Source organism: Callithrix jacchus, chromosome 10, assembly GCF_049354715.1.
Source record: "Callithrix jacchus isolate 240 chromosome 10, calJac240_pri, whole genome shotgun sequence".
NCBI lineage: Eukaryota > Metazoa > Chordata > Mammalia > Primates > Cebidae > Callithrix > Callithrix jacchus.
Genome location: NC_133511.1, coordinates 130897708 through 130919718, shown reverse-complemented (window position 1 = coordinate 130919718; position 22011 = coordinate 130897708). Strand labels below are relative to the sequence as shown.

The following is a 22011-nucleotide window of genomic DNA, read 5'->3' as shown; positions in this document are numbered from 1 at the left end:
CCCACCCACCAGGATGACTGTTATAAAACGAACGGATAGCTGGCGTGGTAGCCCATGCTTGTAACCCCAGCATGTTGGGAGGCCGAGGCAGGCCTATTACTTGAGGCTGGGATTTTGAGAAACAAAGCAGACAAAACAGACTGTGGCCTGGTGACTTTGGCCTGTAACTCCCGCACTTTGGGAGACTGCTGAGGTGGAAGGATTGTTTGAGCCCAGGTGTTTGAGACCAGCCTGCGTAACATTGTGAGACTCCATCTCTACAAAAGATACAAAAATTAGCAGGCGTGGTGGTGCACGCCTGTGGTCCCAGCTATTCAGGAGGCAGTGGTGGGAGGATCGCTTGAGTCTAGGTGTTTGAGGCTACAGTGAGCCGCGATCATGCCACTGCACTGTGGCCTGGACAACAGAATGAGACCCTGTCATTCATTCATTCATTCATTCATGACACATGTAGTCAAACAAACCAAAAAGGTTTGTTTGCAGGAGTGTTTGCGGGTGTGGTGACTTTGGAAGCCTTGTGCTCCGTTGGTGGGAAGGTGCGGTAGTGCGGTTACTGTGGGAAGATCCTCAAAACACAAAGAAGATGGAGTTACTGTCTGACGCAGCAGTTCCACGTCTGGGTACAGACCGCAGAGAACTGAAAGCCGGGTCTTAAAGAGGTACCTGTACATGCATGTCCAGAGCAGCATTTTCCACAGTCAGAAGTTAGAAGCAGCCCAGATGTTCCTGGCTGGATGCCTAGGAACGTGGCCATCTACACAATGGAGTGGTATTCAGCCATCACACGGCAGCAAGGAATGAAATTCTGACACCAAAACAGCAGGATATCATGCTCGGGGATACAGGCTGGACACAGGACAGGTGCTGTGTGGCTCTGCTCATGTGGCCCCGAGAGCAGCGAATCTGCAGACAGGGTATCTGGGGGTGCCAGGCCTGGGTGGGGGGCAGGGAGTCGGTGTTGAGTCGGGGAAGGTGAGGAAGTGCTGGAGATGGTGGTAGTGGTGGCCCCACGGCAGCGTGGATGCACTTCCTGCGCCCTTGTATCTGTTGCCCTACTATGGTTAGAAAGGTGGCTGAGAGGTGTATTTTACCACAGTTTAAAAGAAAGAAACAGCCTTGGAGTCCGGAACAGTGCTGTGCACAGCCTTGTGGCTGCACGGCTTCGGCTGGGCCCTCTCCTCGGCGCCTGCCTGGAGCCTGCTGAGGACTCCTCCGTCTCTTGTCTGTGACAAATGAGGACAGAGTGTGAGAAAAGAGCAGGAGTCGCCTGCCCTCCAGGGATCTGCCAGAGGGTGAGGGTCGTGAGAGGGGTTCATGTGGGCAGTGCTGTGTTGAAAACAGATGTGCTTTATTCCCTGTTCACGTTTTTAAACTCGGCTGTGATGGCTTCACCTCAGTTTTGGTTTCGATTCTTTAAATGGTGGGAGGTGTGATGCCAAACCGTGTACAGTTTTCAGAATATTTGAGATTTCCTTTTTGAATTGAAAGAGTATACAAATGTTCACCTGGATTTTTATCACGATGTAAGTAGAAACAGTGACACATCCTCAGTGTGCGCCTGTGCCATGGATGGTGCACTGAGGATCAGTGTGTCCCACCGGTGCTGTGCCACAGCAGACACGGGCCCAGCCGGGGTGGGGGGTCAGTGTGCCCTGCCAGTACTGTGCCGCGGTGGACACGGGCCCAGCCGGGGCGGGGGTCAGTGTGCCCCGCCAGTGCTGTGCTGCGGTGGACATGGGCCCAGCCGGGGCGGGGTTCAGTGTGCCCCACCATTGCTGTGCCGCAGTGGACACGGGCCCAGCTGTAGGGCGGGCGCCTGTGTTTGCATGCTGCAGTTGTAGGGCGGGGCCAGCAGAGGCCTGAGTGATTGTGGTGTCCCTGGAGAAGATGCTTGGCAGGCCCCTCCCGCTGTGGCCAGGCCTATAGGTGGGTGCTCTCTGGGTTCCTCCCTGTGCTCATGCATGTGATCGCATCCATCCTGTGTGGCGGCGCAGGAGGGGCCAAGGGAGGAGGGTGCTGGAGGGCACTTGTTACCTCTGAGTGGAGACGATACCTGGCCCTGTTTCCAGCCCTGGTGTGCTCATTCTAAAACTAGAAAACATTTGTTCTGAATTTTAACAACAGGCAGCCGTCCCAGTGGGAACTTCAGTTCAGCTGCAGGTTGCGGGGTCTTGTTTTTCAGTGCGAATGTCCGCATCGGTGTGGGGTGATGTGTGTGAAAAGTTGTTTCTGTTTCCTTCTAGGTCGGATGTTTATCTTTTATGGGAATAAGACCTCCACGCAGTTCCTGAATTTTACCCCAACACTCATCTGCTCAGACGACCTTCAGCCTCATATCCTTGGGTGCATTGCCCCCGAGCCCACACACGCAGTAACTTGGGGCTTAGAGGAGACTTCTGAGGAAGCTTTTTGGTTTTCTTGTTTTGTCAAAATAGCAAGATAATTCCAGATGCTATTTGAAAATCAGGCCATCATAATCTGCCGATGGTGTTGAGCAGAAGAAGGAAATCAGGCAGTCTTCCGTATTCGTATGACAGGTTTTGATAATACATTTAAAAGTGATGTGTGTGTGCCTCTTCCCCTGCATCTGGCCAGCTGGAGTCCCTTTCTTTTTCAGCTGGCTTTGTTCTCCTGTGACTTTATCTCTAAACCCTCCTCCCTGAAGTCTCACAGACGGAGCTGCTGCTTGCAGAGCATGGGAGGCGCTGGCGGGGACCGGAGCAAGGCTCACACCCCGGCACAGCTCGTGTGCTTCTGGTAGAGCTTTTAGACTGAAAAGAAGTGATACTAGAACTTCCCCGGCTAAAAGAGGGACACACTAACTTGTCTTCCTCTAAGGACAGCCCCACCAGATAGAGTCAGCGTGAAGACCCCAGCTTGACCAGAGATGGTGACGTCTGGGGATTTATGGTCAGAGGGCTGAGTGAAGCACCGTCCTCCTTGGCACTGGCTGGTCTGTGTTCATGTTAATGCAGACCGTTCAAGCTAACTGTTCAAAACAGTCATTAAAAATACACACATGTGGGATCACGTGTACTGAAGACCGTTGAGGACCAGGAGTGGAAGCTCCTACTCCTACTGTGCCTTCTGTAGGGGTCTCTCCCTTGGGGTGCACTGGGCTCCAGGCGGCACACAACCCAGAGGGAAGGAGAGGCCGCACCCACTGCCTGCAGACCAGCCTCGCTGGTGTCACACGTTTCTTCAGGGGAGGCTGTAGGCAAACCCTTGTTTTGCAGCATGGAAACAACCCTGGTCACAGCACGGTGGGCCCTTTTCTGAGTCTCACTGTCTTAGGAGCCTGCTGTTCCCAGGATTCTTTAAGTTTCCTGTCATACTAAGCACCAGTTTCTGCAAACAGTGACAAAAATTGTTATGTGGGAACCAGAGCTGAGGCTCCCAGAATGGAACAGATAAGTAAAATAGCCCGTGTATAATCTTTTTTTTTTTTTTTTTTTGAGACAGAATTTTGCTCTTGTTACCCAGGCTGGAGTGCAATGGCGCGATCTCGGCTCACCGCAACCTCCGCCTCCTGGGTTCAGGCAATTCTCCTGCCTCAGCCTCCTGAGTAGCTGGGATTACAGGCACGCGCCACCATGCCCAGCTAATTTTTTGTATTTTTAGTAGAGACGGGGTTTTACCATGTTGACCAGGATGGTCTTGATCTCTTGATCTTGTGATCCACCCGCCTTGATCTCCCAAAGTGCTGGGACTACAGGCGTGAGCCACCGTGCCCGGCCCACCCATGTATAATCTAAGTGACTTTTTTAAATGGAGGAGTCATTTTGAGAGCATGAGGTGCAGCAGTGTTTTGAGGGTTGTCTGGTCGCGGGGGACCCAGCCTGGGTGGAAGGGCAGGGCCGGGTGGAGTGGCTGCCCCTCGACTGTAGCTGGTGGTCCTGGAGTGTGGTGCGTGTGCTGCCTCCGTGGATCATGCTGGGATCTAGTCCAGCCCATTTCTGCCACTGCCACTGGGGCTTGCTTGGCTGGTTTCCTTAATGCGCACACACCTGAACCTGCAGACCAAGCCTGTGGACCCGACCGTGGAGGGGGGCGCACAGGTGCAGCAGGTGGTCAACATAGAGTGCGTGTCCGACTTCACGGAGGCGCCGGTCCTCAGCATTCAGTTCAGGTCAGCGTGTGCGCTCCGGGCCAAGGAGCGTGTGTGGGCGCTTGAGCTGCAGTGGCCCCTACCACGCCCCCACCACGCCCTTTCTGAGGGGACCGAGGGGCTGCGGGTGTGGTGGTGCATGGGTGTGGCCTCAGCTGCTGCTGCCTGCAGCTCTGCAGAGTGCAGGAAATGAGGGGAGGTGAAGCCCCAGGCTCTGGGACGGCAGGCGGCACCCAAACGGGGCCTGCTAGGATCTTTATGGGCACTGCAGGGCCCACCTCATGGGGTGGCAGACAGCTAGGGTCCCCGAGCCACCTCCCTGGCTTGGTGCCAGATGACAGCCGCAGGGCGAGGGCAGCTGGTTTCCCTCAGACACTGGCCTGGGGGTGCGCTTTTGTGCAGTAGAGCTCAGATCATACCACTGCTTATTTTTTAAAACATAGGGTTTTCCTGTTCTGACTGTTTGCTACTTCCCCTTTTCATTGACTACAATAGAGCGTATACGGGCAGCCTGTCCCCTGCTGGGTGTCTGCAAAGTTAGGAATGTTTAGAAAAGCACACTTCATTTTTTTTTTTTTTTTTTTGAGACAGGGTCTTGCTGTGTCACCAGGATGGAGTGCAGTGGCGCGATCTCAGCTCACCACAACCTCTGCCTCCCGGGTTCAAGCAATTCTCCTGCCTCAGCCTCCCAAGAAGCTGGGATTATAGGCATGAGCTACCACGCCTGGCTAATTTTTTTTTTGTATTCTTAGTAGAGACAGGGTTTCTCCATGTTGGTCAGGCTGGTCTCGAACTCCTGACCTTAGGTGATCCACCTGCCTCCATCTGCCAGAGCGCTGGGATTACAGGTGTGAGCCACCACGCCCGGCTTAGAAAAGCACACTTGCTAACATTAAAAATACAGAGAACTTAAGATTGTTGACTGTAAAATTTGGAGACATAGACATGCAAAGTTTTGTTTTATTTGTGCAAAGACCTTTGTGTTTTAAAAGGCAAAAAAAATCACACTATTTACACAGACTTGGAATTCTGGGAAACAGATTACTGGGGAGAAGTGAGGCACTGGGGCGTCCTGCCTTTGTGCACGGCCCTGGCCTGCCCTCCTGCCTGTGGGTGACACTGGACACCGAGCTACCTCGGTCCCCCTCTGGTGCGTGGCAATGGGTGGGCACACCTCACCCAGGCCGTTTCTGGCCCCTGAGGCTCTCGGAGGAGGAGCTGACTGTCTGTGGGCTCTTTCCTGGCCCCTGGGGCTCTGGAGGAGGAGCCAACTGTCTCTTTCTGCTGCTGCTCACAGGTATGGGGGCACCTTCCAGAATGTTTCCGTGCAGCTGCCCATCACGCTCAACAAGTTCTTCCAGCCCACAGAAATGGCTTCTCAGGATTTCTTTCAACGTTGGAAGCAGTTGAGCAAGTGAGAACCTGTTTTCCTGCAGGGTCAGGGTGGGGGCGCGGGGTCATTTGAACAGGTGGGCTTTGATCTCTGGCCTGGCTGAGAACACTGGCCTTTGTTGCTGTTTCTCAGTCCACAACAGGAAGTTCAGAACATCTTCAAGGCGAAGCACCCCATGGACACAGAGGTCACCAAAGCCAAGGTAGCGCGTCTTGAGGGACCTTGGGGGACACGGGACATGCACCTGCAATGGCGCTGGCCCTCATTCTCCTGTTTCTTTGGACAGATCATAGGATTCGGTTCTGCACTTCTAGAAGAAGTTGATCCCAATCCTGCGAATTTCGTGGGAGCTGGAATCATACACACGAAAACCACTCAGATTGGATGCCTGCTGCGCCTGGAGCCGAACCTGCAAGCCCAGGTCAGGCCCTAGGGAAACGGCTGAGCACGCTTGAGTGGATTCTGATGGTTCTCGTGCTGACACACGTAGATCTCCAGGGCAGTTCTGGCAGCTGCGACAGATGTGTGCCCGTCTAGCCCCACCCCATCAGTATGTGGTCAGGTCCCAGCCTCGCCACAGCCGGCCACGGGGAGCCTCATCCCGCCATGGAGCAGCCTGGGCCTGGGCTGTGGCTCTCCCAGCTGCCGTGTGTGTCAGAAGCTCTTCCTCTCGGTGACTGCCTCGTTGCTTCTTGCCACATCCTGTTCTGTCGACGGACGCCTGTCTGTGTTTCACTTGGGCAGCACCCAGGATGTTTGTGCTTAGCGCTGCCAGAGCTGCCCCCAGCTTCCCCAGGTGGCCGCACCACTGCACACTCCCGCCAGCTGCATGTGAGGCACCAGGTGCTCTCAAGCCAGCCTGCAGTTTCTGTGCTGACTGTTGTGTGGTGCTCAGGCCTCTGCTGAGCTGTGGGTGCCTCCAGTGCCCGTTCCCTGGGTGTGGCCCACGGGGTTCCTGCATGGCAGGGCTGGACCTGCGGGCCTGTGAGCCCCGGCGTGCCCGCTGACCTGCTGTCCTGCTCTGCCCTGTTTCAGATGTACCGGCTCACGCTGCGGACGAGTAAGGAAGCCGTTTCCCAGAGATTATGTGAATTGCTGTCGGCGCAGTTCTAGTGGCGAGGAGGGAAGGCCAGGCTCGTGTGTCTTGCGTTTCCTTCGTCTGTGCTGTCTGTCTTCCTGGCCATCATGCAGATCGGCGCCCCGTGTCCAGTGTCATAGCACGTGGCGCCTCCCCGCCCCGCTGCTCCGGACCCCTCCCCTCTGGGCTGGACAGGAACACGCGTGTGTGGCTCAGGAGAAAAGCTCAGCCTGGACTGAGTGGCAGCCACGGCAGAAGGTGGATTTTGGGATCAGTTTTTATAAAAATCAAGACAGTTCTGTGGTTAAATCTACAAATTAAAGGGAAATTAGAAGTTGGCGTGAACGTGGCGTTTGTGGGAGTGTTGCTGAGCTGCCCCATGCTGCTGGTCACCTGCCTCGGAGCTTTTGGAAGCAGCAGTGTGGCTGCACATGGCGGGGGCTGCACCTCAGTGTGGCTGTCCTGGTGGCTGTGCGCCTGGCATCGTCCCGGGCCCTTGGGAGGAGCACGGCTGCCCCGGGTTTGCCGCAGCCCCAGCTGGACAATCTTCCTGGTCAGGATTTTAATCTAGAATTTAGAAACATTTGTATTTGTAATGATTTCTGGCAAAACCACGTCCTGGTGGAATGTCATGGTTTTTCTGTCCCAGCTCCTGTTCGGGAAGGGCATCTGTCAGACATGCAGCCGGGGAGGAGCATCCTGCCGGCCCCATGAGGCGAGCTCACCGCCTGCCTTCGGGCTCCGATGAGTGCCCTGGCCCCGCGGGGCCCCCAGGACTCCAGGGTAAAGCGTGCGCCGTGGTGCAACACTCTCTTTCCTGTCAGAGTGGGCGTCCCCAGGCCACGGTGCAGGCCTGAGTGCTTCCAGTTAACTGTCTAGTGGTCTTGGTGGGAAGCTTCTGCGTGGTCAGGAAGTGAAGGGGCCGCTGGCCCCGCGCCTGTATGCCACCTGTGGCTTGGCTCTCACCTGTCGTCTGGACTCAGCACCCAGGCTGCACATCTGACCCTGAGAGGCGAGAGAGTGGGCCGGCTGAGGAGCAAGACCCTGCGCTCTGGCCCCAGGATGAGGGCCTTGTCTGTCCTGAACACGCCCAGCACTGGTTCCTGTTTGTTGACGTGCTGCGGAGGCTGGAGGGTGGGCGGCCGCACCTGCGTGAGGCTTTTGACCTGGCCGTCAGCCTCTTGCTGTGCGGGTCCTGGGGTGGCTGCAGGGGCTCGCGGACCCCTGGGTCCCCACACCGTGCAGTGGTGCAGCCTGCGGTGTCTCTGCTCTTCTGGTGTGTTGGACTTTGATCACAGGGCAGCCGTGTCAGTGACCTGCACCCCTCACACTGGCCACTCTGGGTCCTGCGGTGCCAGGTGTGACTCACGCAGTGCTGGCCGGTGCTCTGACATGGGTGGCACCTGTAGGCTGCGTGTGCTGCCATCCGTCTTCCGCGCCCCTTAACCCCTCCCATCATCGGAGGAAAGGCTGCTCCCCAAGGCACCGCTTCCCCATGGGGCTCTGCAGAGGGCCCCTCAGTGTGGTGCTCCTCATCAAAGAAAAAGGCTAGGACAGTGCCTGGATCATGCGCCGTCTTTGGGGGAACCACCCCACGTGACCCTGTGGCTCCCCGGGGCCATGTGAGGCACGGACCTCAAGGTCCCCGCCGTGTTGGAGGTGGGCCTGTCCTTGGTTCTGCCCATTGGATTTTGGGTGTGTGGTGGAGCTTTTGGGGACTTAGGTCCTGTGGGAACCCCTCCAGCCTGGCCTCGGGTTTCCCTCCCATTCTTGGCAGAATGGGCCTGCCAAGCTGCATGTGGGTGTGAGGGGGCCGCACATGGGATCCTTTAGTCGATCCTACCACAGATGGGGCAGAGGGGCCCTCGGGCAGATGGGGGTAGCCCCTGGGGGATGGTGGCTTTGCCAGAGATGGGACAGTCCTGGTGCAGGGAGCGGAGGGCCCGGGGCCAGAGCCAGCTTCTCTTCTCAGCCCAGCCCCAGAGTGCAGAGCCCACAGGGTGCCGGTGTGGGGTGGGTGCCTCAGATCGAAGGGGCTGGGGAAAGGCAAAAGCAATGCTCGGGGGCCAGTCTCAGTGCCTTGACAAGAACCAGTTTATTTGGAGTCTGTGGCCAGGTGAAGCTGTCTTCCCAGGACAAGCTGCTGGGGACGGCGTGGTGCTGGTGGGGAGGGGGCTCCTGGCTGGCTGGGAGCTGGGGGTGGCTGCCCCACCTTCCCTGCCACTCTGTGTCCTCCCTGACCCTGGGAGGCCCCTTCTCTGGGCCGGTGCCTGCCTGGGCCTCTTGCCCCCAGCTCTTCACAGGTTCCCATGTTGTCCCCGCCCCCGATGGGTCTGGCCCAGCACCTGCTCCACAACCTCATCTGCAGCGTTCTGGGCCCAGCAGGGCTGGGGTCCAGTTCAGAGGCTGGGAGGTGTTGGACAGTGGACAGGGGTGGTTGGGAGTGCCCTGTGTGCCTGGGAGGGTCCGTGGCCACTGCCTGCCTCAGTCCCACTCTGCTGGGTCAGGGTCTGCAGGGGTGTGGTGGTCTGAGCCTCTGCTTGGCAGCCTCTCTCCCACCAGTGCCTCAGATGAGCCACGGCCGAGGGCTGTTGGGGGCCAGGGCTGCGTACCAGGAACGCAGCTGCCGGCACGAGCAGGAAGGGGCTGGTGGGAGGGGTTGTCCTTCTCTGTCATCTGCAGCCCTTCACTCCCAGGAGACCAGGCAGCGACCCCGCTAGTGTCCACAGCTCACAGAGCTGCACACGCAACGGCTAAACACCTGCAGGATGAGCACGAGCCGCCGGCCAGGCGCACTGGGGTCTGGGCAGGGCAGCTCGAGCTGCTGCTCGTGGGAATGGAGCGGGCGGCAGCAGCTGCAGCGGGCATCCAGCTGCTGGGTGTCAATGTTGAAGCTGCCGAGAAGCCAAGACAGAGCAGGGGCTGTGGCTGCTGCAGGGCGTGGTGCGCCTGGAAGGCCCTCCCTCCCCAGGCCGGCTGCTCCAGGAGGCCTGGGCCTCCTGCTGACCTGGTCCCAGGGCCAGGGCAGGCAGTGGGCAGCTGAAGCGCCAAGTGGCTGACCTGACTGGGCAGCAGGTGCCTGTGTGGGAGCCCCAGCCCTGTCTTGGCACCTCTCTGGGCGGGGTTTTGAACCTTGCTGGCCGTGTTGTGGCCTTGCCTTGTGGACTCACCTGGCGGAGGAAATGCAGACACCCTCACAGTGGGTCACTGTCACATTGGCCACGCAGCCCTTGAACGTGATCTCCTCCTGCTGCTCCTGCACGCTGCAGACCCCTGGGAGCGGAGTTGGACAGTCAGCAGCGCCCCGGGTGGCATGGAGCGAGGAGGGAGGGGGTCCCTGGCTGGGGACCACGTCCTCACCTGCCTCTGGACCTTCCTGCCCAAGGCATGGCCTCCCCTGGTGGAGCCCCACAGAGCTTAGATCTCAGCCATGCACAGAGGCGAAGGCTTGCAGCCTCCTGCTTTGTTTTTCCCTCAAAGTTGCTGTGCTGGAGTCCGTCAAGGACGTTCTCAGAGGACTTGGCAGATACTGAGCCCTGGCCTGTGTGAGCCACCCGGGGGGCCCAGCTTCCCTGATGCCCAACCCCAGGCCTGGACACCGACCTCTGGGCATGGGAATCTCTGGTGGGCCGGACCCAGCACCTGCAGGGGGCCGAGGACATGGTGTCTGTGACGCCAGAGGGGGACAGATGGTGTTGCGGGTGCTCCGCGGGCCCCAGCCGGGGAGGAGGGAAGTGGAGCAGGCTCCGTGGTCTGGGATTCTGGAAGGGGTGGGGTGAGGCCCATGTGGAAGGCCCAGCCAGCCCCACTGAGAGGTCTGGGAGTGTGGCAGGTAGCATGCAGCTGGCGGGTTGATGTAGACAGTAGCAGCGTCCACATTAGAATCTACCACTGTGGAGCTTGGGTTTAAAAGTGGAATAGAATTCCTGGGCAAGGGCTGGTCGCTGCTGCCCGTGTGCCCTCCCCGGCTGTGCCCAGCTTTGTTTCCTGGAGCCTGCCTGCCCACGGCAGAGGGCTTTCTTTGGGAGGGGGCAGGACTCTGGGTGCCTCCACGGGCCCTGTGGTCTGCAGCTGCCCTCCCCTTCCAGCTGGCTCCTGCTCCCTTACCTCTGCCTCTTGGGGTCACCTCCCTGGTGACCCAACTCCTGGTCTCAGGGAGGGACCCAAACCAAGATTCCCTCAGCCTGCAGCAAGGAACTGCCCCTCACGGAAGAGGCCATGCAGCCAGCTATGGCCCAGCTCCTAGTGGGGGCCCAGGCATGCAGGGACCCAGTCCCTGGGTGGCTGCTGTGAGAGGAACACCCAGGAGGAAAGGGAGGGACGTCCCTGGAACGCGGGGTGAGGTGGATGTAGACGAGGCCTGAGGTGTGCTCTGTCCCCAGGCGGGATGGGGAGCAGTGGACTAGCTCACAGACAGGAGGCCAAGTGGGGGCCGGGAGGAGCAGTGGCCGAGAATTGGCGGAAGCACCAAGGAGCAGGCGGCCCGGTCACCAGGGCCAGCTCCACCTTCAGCAGCTCCCCTGGGGCGAGGCAGGGGTTGTGTTGGGCTTTTGTCTCTCTCTCTGGACTTGGAGGGAGGGCTATGTGGCTTGAACCCTGGGCTCCGGCCAGCCCTGACATCTGTGAGCACCCACAGGGGCAGCTGTGGAAGGCTTCTGGTGGGTGTCCCTCTGAAGGGAGGCCGGGAGTGCAGCAGGGACAGGGGAATGAGTGAGCCGGCGCAGGGAAAAGAAAGGTTAGTGGGGGAGGAAGGCCCAATGGGGGAGGCCAGGCACTTGCTGGGTGCCTGGGAGAGGAGAGGAGATGGGAAAGGACCCACAGCTGTGTAGGGAAGGTCGGGAACAGGCATGGGAACCTGGGACCTGGGACCTGGGACCGTGAGGGGTAAGCTGAGGCAGGGGCTGACTGGGAGTCAGCAGCATAGAGGTGGGGACAGGGGCACGGCCACAGAGATACCACTTACTGGATGAGCTGGGCGTAGTTGTCACAAGAGAAGATACTGGGGCAGAAGCAGGGGTGCTTCCACGTGCAGTGAGGGAGCTGGTCAGGAACCGTGTGGTGCGCAGCGAGGTGGGACCAGGGTGCCTGGTGGTGAGGTTGGTGATGGGAGAGCTTGGGATACCTGTCACCCCCGAGGTGAGTGACACGAAGCCTGGTGTAGGAACTCGGGTGGTGAGAGAAGTGAAGCTCCAGGTGGTGGACTGAGAAGAGACGGCAGAGGTGGGGTGGGTGCTGGTCGTGGTGCTGTGCGTGGATGGAAATGCTGTGGTGCTGGATGCAGTGGGAGTGGATACGGGGAGCAGAGTGGAGAGGCCGACAGGAGGGGAAGTTGTGTGGGGGAGGGAGGCCCTGCTGGTGGTAGAGGCAGCTGGAGAAGGAGAAAAAGGAGGCACAGACGCCGACGCAGCTGTGGAACGAGTGAAAAAGGAGGAGTGGGAGCCTGAGCTCAGGCTTGTGGAGTGCACGGGCGCAGACACCACTGAGGAAGATGAAGTCTGGGGAGAGGAGTGGGAGGGGGAAACGTGAGAAGTAAGGGAAGAGGGTGCAGAGGCTGGCGGGGAAGACGAGGAGGAGTGCAGCTGATGAGTTGCAGAAACTGGAGTGGTTGGAGAACGTGAATGGGGCAGTGGTGTGGTGGCAGAAGACGATGATGGTGGCCTTGAGCTAGAGTTCTGAGGTGACCAAGAGGAGGAGGATATGAAGGCAGTAGAGCCTGTGGCTGTGCTGAATGAGCTGTGGGCGTGGCTGGTCCCACTGGTGGTGGCTGTCATTGGTGGGGCTGTGTACATGGATCCTGTGGCCTCAACAGTTGTCTGTGGAGGAATAGTGTTTATGGGGGTTGAGTGGATGGAGGGGGAAGTGGACATTGGTGGGTGGGTAGGGGTGATGACCGTGTGACTACTGGCAGTCACCGAGGAGGTGGAGAAATGTGGAACGTGAGTGGAAAGTGTGGTCTCAGGGTGTGGTGGGGTTGGATGGGTAGTCGTGGTCTTGAAGGATGTTGCAGTTATAGGACCAGTGGAAGACGCGAAACTGCCACTGGTAGGTGTGGAGTGTGTGGTGAAGGGCGTGGCTGGCCTGTGGCTGGAAGCTGAGGTGCTGTGGGCCACAGGGGTGCCGGTTCCTCTACTAGTGGGGTTTGGAGTGATATTGGTGGTAGAAGTTGGGGTGGTTTCAGGATGGTGTGTGGAGGAAGCGTGTGAGCTGAGGGATGTAGAGCCTGTGGCTGTGCTGAATGAGCTGTGGGCGTGGCTGGTCCCACTGGTGGTGGCCGTGATTGGTGGGGCTGTGTGTGTGGTCCCTGTGACCTTGACTGTTGTGGGTACTGGCATGGTGCCTGTGGGGGTTGAGTGGATGGAGGAGGAAGTGGACATTGATGGGTGGGTAGGAGTGATGACTGTGTGAGTACTGGGAGTCACTGAGGAGGTGGAGAAAGGTGGAACGTGAGTGGAAAGTGTGGTCTGAGAGTGTGGTGGGGTTGGATGTGTAGTCGTGGTCTTGAAGGATGTTGCAGTCATAGGACCAGTGGAAGACGCGAAACTGCCACCGGTAGGTGGGGAGTGTGTGGTAAGGGGTGTGGTTGGCTGGCTGCTGGTGGCCGAGGTGGTGGTGGCCACAGGGGTGCCAGTTCCTCTACTGGTGGTCTTTGGACTAACGGTGGTGGAATAACTTGGGGTGGTTTCAGGGCGGTGTGTGGAGGAGGCGTGTGAGTGGAGGGGTGTTGGGGTTGTGGCTGTGCTGAATGAGCTGTGGGCTTGACTGATTCCACTGGTGGTCTCTGTAATTGGTAGGGCTGTGTGTGTGGATCCTGTGGTCTTGATCGTTGTCTGTGGAGGAATGATGCCTGTGGGGGTTGAGTGGATGGAGGGGGAAGTGGACATTGGTGGGTGGGTAGGAGTGATGACTGTGTGACTACTGGGAGTCACTGAGGAGGTGGAGAAATGTGGAACGTGAGTGGAAAGTGTGGTGTGAGGGTGTGGCGGGGTTGGATGAGTAGTGGTGGTCTTGAAGGATGTTATAGTCATAGGACCAGTGGAAGAGATGGGACTCCCCTCCGTAGCAGTGGAGTGTGTGGTGAAGGGTGTGGGTGGTCTGCTGCTGCTGGCCGAGGTGGTGGTGGCCACAGGGGTGCCAGTTCCTCTACTGGTGGTCTTGGGAGTAACGGTGGTGGAAGAAGATGGGGTGGTTTCAGGACGGTGTGTGGAGGAAGCGTGTGAGCTGAGGGATGTAGAGGTTGTGGCTGTGCTGAATGAGCTGTGGGCGTGGCTGGTCCCACTGGTGGTGGCTGTGATTGGTGGGGCTGTGTGTGTGGTCCCTGTGACCTTGATCGTTGTGAGTACTGGCAGGGTGTGTGGGGGGGTTGAGTGGATGGAGGGGGAAGTGGATATTAGTGGGTGGGTAGAGGTGACGATCTTGTGTGTACTTGGAGTCACTGAAGAGGTGGAGAAATGTGGAATGTGAGTGGGAAGTGTGGTCTGAGGGTGTGGTGGGGTTGGATGGATTGTGTTTGTCTTGAAGGATGTTGTAGTTGTGGGACCAGTGGAAGAGACGGGCTTGCTCCCTGTAGGTGGGGAGTGTGTGGTGAAGGGTGTGGGTGGCCCATGGCTCGTGGCCGAGGTCGTGTGGGCTACAGGTGTGCTGGTTCCTGTACCAGTTGGCTTTGGAGTAATGGTGGTGGAAGAAGTTGGGATGGTTTCAGGACGGTGTGTGGAGGAGGCGTGTGAGTGGAGGGGTGTTGGGGCTGTGGCTGTGCTGAATGAGCTGTGTGCCTGGCTGGTCCCACTGGTGGACTCCGTAATTGGTAGGGCTGTGTGTGTGGATCCTGTGGTCTTGACCATTGTCTGTGGAGGAATGGTGCCTGTGGGGGTTGAGTGGATGGAGGGGGAAGTGGAGATCGGTGGCTGTGTATGTGTGATAATCATGTGAGTACTGGGAGTCACTGCGGAGGTGGAGAAAGGTGGAACGTGAGTGGAAAGTGGTGTGTGAGGGTGTGGTGGGGTTGGATGGGTTGTCGTGGTCTTGAAGGGTGTTGTAGTCATGGGACCAGTGGAAGAGACGGGCTTGCTTTCTGTAGGTGGGGGTGGGGAGTGTGTGGTGAAGGGTATGGGTGGCCCATGGCTCGTGGCTGAGGTCGTGTGGGCTACAGGTGTACCAGTTCCTGTACCAGTGGGCTTTGGAGTAACGGTGGTGGAAGAAGTTGGGATGGTTTCAGGATGGTGTGTGGAGGACACGTGTGAGTGGAGGGGTGTTGGGGTTGTGGCTGTGCTGAATGAGCTCTGGGCTTGACTGATTCCACTGGTGGTCTCTGTAATTGGTAGGGGTGTGTGTGTGGATCCTGTGGTCTTGACCGTTGTCTTTGGAGGAATGATGCCTGTGGGGGTTGAGTGGAAGGAGGGGGAAGTGGACATTGGTGGGTGTGTAGGGGTGATGACTGTGTGAGTACTGGGAGTCACTGAGGAGGTGGAGAAAGGTGGAACGTGAGTGGAAAGTGTGTGAGGGTGTGGCGGGGTTGGATGAGTAGTGGTGGTCTTGAAGGATGTTGTAGTCATAGGACCAGTGGAAGAGATGGGACTCCCCTCTGTAGCTGTGGAGTGTGTGGTGAAGGGTGTGGGTGGTCTGCTGCTGCTGGCCGAAGTGGTGGTGGCCACAGGGGTGCTCGTTCCTCTACTGGTGGTCTTGGGAGTAATGGTGGAAGAAGTTGGGGTGGTTTCAGGATGGTGTGTGGAGGAAGCGTGTGAGCTGAGGGATGTAGAGGTTGTGGCTGTGCTGAATGAGCTGTGGGCGTGGCTGGTCCCACTGGTGGTGGCCGTGATTGGTGGGGCTGTGTGTGTGGTCCCTGTGACCTTGATTGTTGTGGGTACTGGCACGGTGCCTGTGGGGGTTGAGTGGATGGAGGGGGAAGTGGACGTTGGTGGGTGGGTAGGAGTGATGACTGTGTGAGTACTGGGAGTCACTGAGGAGGTGGAGAAAGGTGGAACGTGAGTGGGAAGTGTCGTCTGTGGGTGTGGCGGGGTTGGATGTGTAGTCGTGGTCTTGAAGGATGTTGCAGTCATAGGACCAGTGGAAGAGATGGGTCTGCTCCCTGTAGGTGTGGAGTGTGTGGTGAAGGGCGTGGGTGGCTGGCTTTTGGTGGCTGAGGTGGTGGTGGCCACAGGGGTGCCAGTTCCTCTACTGGTGGTCTTGGCAGTAATGGTGGTGGAAGAAGATGGGGTGGTTTCAGGATGGTGTGTGGAGGAAGCGTGTGAGCTGAGGGATGTAGAGCCTGTGGCTGTGCTGAATGAGCTGTGGGCGTGGCTGGTCCCACTTGTGGTGGCCGTCATTGGTGGGGCTGTGTGTGTGGTCCCTGTGACCTTGATCGTTGTGAGTACTGGCAGGGTGTGTGGGGGGGTTGAGTGGATGGAGGGGGAAGTGGATATCAGTGGGTGGGTAGAGGTGACGATCTTGTGTGTACTTGGAGTCACTGAAGAGGTGGAGAAATGTGGAATGTGAGTGGGAAGTGTGGTCTGAGGGTGTGGTGGGGTTGGATGGATTGTGTTTGTCTTGAAGGATGTTGTAGTTGTGGGACCAGTGGAAGAGACGGGCTTGCTCCCTGTAGGTGGGGAGTGTGTGGTGAAGGGTGTGGGTGGCCCATGGCTCGTGGCCGAGGTCGTGTGGGCTACAGGTGTGCTGGTTCCTGTACCAGTTGGCTTTGGAGTAATGGTGGTGGAAGAAGTTGGGATGGTTTCAGGACGGTGTGTGGAGGACGCGTGTGAGTGGAGGGGTGTTGGGGCTGTGGCTGTGCTGAATGAGCTGTGTGCCTGGCTGGTCCCACTAGTGGACTCCGTAATTGGTAGGGCTGTGTGTGTGGATCCTGTGGTCTTGACCATTGTCTGTGGAGGAATGGTGCCTGTGGGGGTTGAGTGGATGGAGGGGGAAGTGGAGATTGGTGGGTGTGTATGCGTGATAATCATGTGAGTACTGGGAGTCACTGCGGAGGTGGAGAAAGGTGGAACGTGAGTGGAAAGTGGTGTGTGAGGGTGTGGTGGGGTTGGATGGGTTGTCGTGGTCTTGAAGGGTGTTGTAGTCATGGGACCAGTGGAAGAGACGGGCTTGCTCCCTGTAGGTGGGGGTGGGGAGTGTGTGGTGAAGGGTATGGGTGGCCCATGGCTCGTGGCTGAGGTCGTGTGGGCTACAGGTGTACCGGTTCCTGTACCAGTGGGCTTTGGAATACTGGTGGTGGAAGAAGTTGGGATGGTTTCAGGATGGTGTGTGGAGGACGCGTGTGAGTGGAGGGGTGTTGGGGTTGTGGCTGTGCTGAATGAGCTCTGGGCTTGACTGATTCCGCTGGTGGTCTCTGTAATTGGTAGGGGTGTGTGTGTGGATCCTGTGGTCTTGACCGTTGTGTTTGGAGGAATGATGCCTGTGGGGGTTGAGTGGAAGGAGGGGGAAGTGGACATTGGTGGGTGTGTAGGGGTGATGACTGTGTGAGTACTGGGAGTCACTGAGGAGGTGGAGAAAGGTGGAACGTGAGTGGAAAGTGTGGTGTGAGGGTGTGGTGGGGTTGGATGAGTAGTCGTGGTCTTGAAGGATGTTGTAGTCATAGGACCAGTGGAAGAGACGGGACTCCCCTCCGTAGCTGTGGAGTGTGTGGTGAAGGGTGTGGGTGGTCTGCTGCTGCTGGCCGAAGTGGTGGTGGCCACAGGGGTGCTCGTTCCTCTACTGGTGGTCTTGGGAGTAATGGTGGAAGAAGTTGGGGTGGTTTCAGGACGGTGTGTGGAGGAGGCGTGTGAGCTGAGGGATGTAGAGGTTGTGGCTGTGCTGAATGAGCTGTGGGCGTGGCTGGTCCCACTGGTGGTGGCCGTGATTGGTGGGGCTGTGTGTGTGGTCCCTGTGACCTTGATTGTTGTGGGTACTGGCACGGTGCCTGTGGGGGTTGAGTGGATGGAGGGGGAAGTGGACGTTGGTGGGTGTGTAGGGGTGATTACAGTGTGACTACTGGGAGTCACTGAGGAGGTGGAGAAAGGTGGAACGTGAGTGGAAAGTGTGGTCTCAGGGTGTGGTGGGGTTGAATGGGTAGTCGTGGTCTTGAAGGATGTTGCAGTCATAGGACCAGTGGAAGAGACGGAACTGCCACCGGTAGGTGAGGAGTGTATGGTGAAGGGTGTGGTTGGCTGGCTGCTGGTGGCCGAGGTGGTGGTGGCCACAGGGGTGCCAGTTCCTCTACTGGTGGTCTTGGGAGTAATGGTGGAAGAAGATGGGGTGGTTTCAGGACGGTGTGTGGAGGAAGCGTGTGAGCTGAGGGATGTAGAGGTTGTGGCTGTGCTGAATGAGCTGTGGGCGTGGCTGGTCCCACTTGTGGTGGCCGTCATTGGTGGGGCTGTGTGTGTGGTCCCTGTGACCTTGATCGTTGTGAGTACTGGCAGGGTGTGTGGGGGGGTTGAGTGGATGGAGGGGGAAGTGGATATCAGTGGGTGGGTAGAGGTGACGATCTTGTGTGTACTTGGAGTCACTGAAGAGGTGGAGAAATGTGGAATGTGAGTGGGAAGTGTGGTCTGAGGGTGTGGTGGGGTTGGATGGATTGTGTTTGTCTTGAAGGATGTTGTAGTTGTGGGACCAGTGGAAGAGACGGGCTTGCTCCCTGTAGGTGGGGAGTGTGTGGTGAAGGGTGTGGGTGGCCCATGGCTCGTGGCCGAGGTCGTGTGGGCTACAGGTGTGCTGGTTCCTGTACCAGTTGGCTTTGGAGTAATGGTGGTGGAAGAAGTTGGGATGGTTTCAGGACGGTGTGTGGAGGACGCGTGTGAGTGGAGGGGTGTTGGGGCTGTGGCTGTGCTGAATGAGCTGTGTGCCTGGCTGGTCCCACTAGTGGACTCCGTAATTGGTAGGGCTGTGTGTGTGGATCCTGTGGTCTTGACCATTGTCTGTGGAGGAATGGTGCCTGTGGGGGTTGAGTGGATGGAGGGGGAAGTGGAGATTGGTGGCTGTGTATGTGTGGTAATCATGTGAGTACTGGGAGTCACTGCGGAGGTGGAGAAAGGTGGAACGTGAGTGGAAAGTGGTGTGTGAGGGTGTGGTGGGGTTGGATGGGTTGTCGTGGTCTTGAAGGATGTTGTAGTCATGGGACCAGTGGAAGAGACGGGCTTGCTCCCTGTAGGTGGGGATGGGGAGTGTGTGGTGAAGGGTATGGGTGGCCCATGGCTCGTGGCTGAGGTCGTATGGGCTACAGGGGTGCTGATTCCTCTACTGGTGGTCTTGGGAGTAATGATGGTGGAAGAAGTAGGGGTGGTTTCAGGACGGTGTGTGGAGGAAGCGTGTGAGCTGAGGGATGTAGAGCCTGTGGCTGTGCTGAATGAGCTGTGGGCGTGGCTGGTCCCACTGGTGGTGGCCGTCATTGGTGGGGCTTTGTGCGTGGACCCTGTGACCTTGACTGTCGTGGGTACAGACATGGTGCTGGTGCCTGTCGGATTTGAGTGGATGGAGGGGGAAGTGGACATTGGGGGGTAGGTAGTGGTGATGATTGTGTGAGTTCTGGGAGTCACTGAAGATGTGGAGAACGGTGGAACCTGAGTGGGAAGTGTGGTCTGAGAGTGTGGTGGAGTTGAATGGATCGTGGTGGTCTTGAAGGATGTTGTAGTCGTAGGACCAGTGGAAGAGATGGGATTGCTCCCCGTAGGTGGGGAGTGTGTGGTGAAGGGTGTGGGTGGCCTGGGGCTGGTGGCCGAGGTGCTGTGGGCCCCAGGGGTGTTGGTTCCTGTACCAGTGGGCTTTGGAGTACTGGTGGTGGTAGGAATTGGGGTGGTTTCAGGATAGTGTGTGGAGGATGCCTGTGAGTGGAGGGATATAGACATTGTGTCTGTGCTGAATGAGCTGTGGGCTTGGCTGGTCCCACTTGTGGTGCCTGTCACTGGTGTGGCTGTGTGTGTGGATCCTGTGGCTCTGACCGTTGTCTGTGGAGGAATAGTGCCTGTGGGGATTGAATGGGTGGAGGGGGAAGTGGACATTGGTGGGTGTGTATGGGTGATGACTGTGTGACTACTGGGAGTCCCTGAGGAGGTGGAGAAAGGTGGAACGTGAGTGGAAAGTGTGGTCTCAGGGTGTGGTGGGGTTGCATGTGTAGTCGTGGTCTTGAAGGATGTTGCAGTTATAGGACCAGCGGAAGAGACAGGACTGTTCCCCGTAGGTGGGGAGTGTGTCGTGATGGGCGTGGCTGGCCTGTTGCTGGTGGCTGAGGTGCTGTGGGCCACAAGGGTGCTGGTTCCTGTACCAGTGGGCTTTGGAATAATGCTGGTGGTAGAAGTTGGGGCGGTTTCAGGATGGTGTGTGGAGGAAGCATGTGAGCTGAGGGATGTGGAGGTTGTGGCTGTGCTGAATGAGCTGTGGGCGTGGCTGGTCACACTGGTGGTGGCCGTGATTGGTGGGGCTGTGTGTGTGGTCCCTGTGACCTTGACCGTTGTGGGTACTGGCACGGTGCCTGTGGGGGTTGAGTGGATGGAGGGGGAAGTGGACATTGGTGGGTAGGTAGTGGTGATGATCGTGTGAGTTCTGGGAGTCACTGAAGATGTGGAGAACGGTGGAACCTGAGTGGGAAGTGTGGTCTGAGAGTGTGGTGGAGTTGAATGGATTGTGGTGGTCTTGAAGGAGGTTGTAGTCGTAGGACCAGTGGAAGAGATGGGATTGCTCCCTGTAGGTGGGGAGTGTGTGGTGAAGGGTGTGGGTGGCCTGGGGCTGGTGGCCGAGGTGCTGTGGGCCACAGGGGTGCTGGGTCCTGTACCAGTGGCCTTTGGAGTACTGGTGGTGGTAGGAATTGGGGTGGTTTCAGGATAGTGTGTGGAGGATGCCTGTGAGTGGAGGGATATAGAGGTTGTGGCTGTGCTGAATGAGCTGTGGGCTTGGCTGGTCCCACTGGTGGTGGCTGTCATTGGAGGGGCTGTGTGTGTGGACCCTGTGGCTCTGTCCGTTGTCTGTGGAGGCATGGTGCCTGTGGGGGTTGAGTGGATAGAGGGGGAAGTAGACATTTGTGGGTGTGTAGGAGTGATGACTGTGTGAGTACTGGGAGTCACTGAGGAGGTGGAGAAATGTGGAATGTGAGTGGAAAGTGTGGTTTCAGGGTGTGGTGTGGTTGGATGGGTAGTCGTGGTCTTGAAGGATGTTGCAGTCATAGGACCAGTGGAAGAGACAGGATTGCTGCCTGTAGGTGGGGAGTGTGTGGTAAGGGGTGTGGGTGGCTGGCTTTTGGTGGCTGAGGTGGTGGCCACAGGGGTGCCAGTGCCTCTACTGGTGGTCTTGGGAGTAATGGTGGTGGAAGAAGCTGGGGTGGTTTCAGGATGGTGTGTGGAGGAAGCATGTGAGCTGAGGGATGTGGAGGTTTTGGCTGTGCTGAATGAGCTGTGGGCTTGGCTGGTCCCACTTGTGGTGGCCGTGATTGGTAGGGCTGTGTACGTGGATCCTGTGGCCTTAACCGTTGTCTGTGGAGGAATAGTGCCTGTGGGGGTTGAGTGGATGGAGGGGGAAGTGGACGTTGGTGGGTGTGTATGGATGATGACTGTGTGAGTACTGAGAGTCCCTGAGGAGGTGGAGAAAGGTGGAACGTGAGTTGAAAGTGTGGTCTCAGGGTGTGGCGGGGTTGGATGTGTAGTCGTGGTCTTGAAGGATGTTGCAGTCATAGGACCAGTGGAAGAGACAGGACTGCCGTCTATAGGTGGGGAGTGTGTAGTGAGGGGTGTGGGTGGCTGGCTTTTGGTGGCTGAGGTGGTGGTGGCCACAGGGGTGCCAGTTCCTCTACTGGTGGTCTTGGGAGTAACGGTGGTGGAAGAAGATGGGGTTGTTTCAGGACGGTGTGTGGAGGAAGTGTGTGAGCTGAGGGATGTAGAGGTTGTGGCTGTGCTGAATGAGCTGTGGGCGTGGCTGGTCCCACTGGCGGTGGCCGTGATTGGTGGGGCTGTGTGTGTGGTCCCTGTGACCTTGACTGTTGTGGGTACTGGCATGGTGCCTGTGGGGGTTGAGTGGATGGAGGGGGAAATGGATGTCGGTGGGTGGGTAGAAGTGATGATCTTGTTCGTACTTGGAGTCACTGAGGAGGTGGAGAAAGGTGGAACGTGAGTGGGAAGTGTGGTGTGAGGGTGTGGTGGGGTTGGATGTGTAGCAGTGGTCTTGAAGGATGCTGCAGTCATAGGACCAGTGGAAGAGGCGGGACTGCCACCTGTAGCTGTGGAGTGAGTGGTGTGTGGCATTTGTGGCGTTGCGTCTTCTGTAGTTGTTCTTGTGTGCGTTGTCCTCTTCGTGGCTGTGGGCCTCGTGGGTTGTTCTGGCCGTGGGGTGGTTGGGCTTGTGGTGCTGGCTGCGGTTGGATGTGGGCCTGTTGTCTGAGTGGCCGTTGTGCCTGGCAGTTCCTGATGGGTGGATTTTGCTGTGGGAATTGGTGAAGCTGTCATCATTCTTGTCTTTGTTTCTGTACCC

General features: G+C 57.9%; 2 protein-coding genes and 1 pseudogene across 7 annotated transcripts in view; 2 read left to right on the top strand and 1 right to left on the bottom strand.

Annotated features, from left to right (window-relative positions):
• AP2A2 (adaptor related protein complex 2 subunit alpha 2) overlaps nt 1-6913 on the top strand; it is a 75037-nt gene extending 68124 nt beyond the window's left edge. For all 4 annotated transcript variants that reach the window (XM_054241248.2, XM_054241247.2, XM_078341803.1 and 1 more), the window contains exons 17-22: nt 2244-2334; nt 4007-4129; nt 5406-5522; nt 5634-5703; nt 5788-5922; nt 6537-6913. In XM_054241248.2, the coding sequence (XP_054097223.1) occupies nt 2244-2334; nt 4007-4129; nt 5406-5522; nt 5634-5703; nt 5788-5922; nt 6537-6614 (614 nt within the window). In that variant the 3' untranslated portion in view covers nt 6615-6913. The remainder of the gene's footprint in view (nt 1-2243; nt 2335-4006; nt 4130-5405; nt 5523-5633; nt 5704-5787; nt 5923-6536) is intronic.
• MUC6 (mucin 6, oligomeric mucus/gel-forming) overlaps nt 6534-22011 on the bottom strand; it is a 33107-nt gene continuing 17629 nt past the window's right edge. For all 3 annotated transcript variants that reach the window (XM_054241245.2, XM_054241244.2, XM_054241246.2), the window contains exons 31-33: nt 11543-21961; nt 9750-9852; nt 6534-9473 (exon numbers count right to left, since the gene is read on the bottom strand). In XM_054241245.2, the coding sequence (XP_054097220.2) occupies nt 9296-9473; nt 9750-9852; nt 11543-21961 (10700 nt within the window). In that variant the 3' untranslated portion in view covers nt 6534-9295. The remainder of the gene's footprint in view (nt 9474-9749; nt 9853-11542; nt 21962-22011) is intronic.
• LOC144577932 (uncharacterized) lies at nt 6687-8669 on the top strand (annotated as a pseudogene).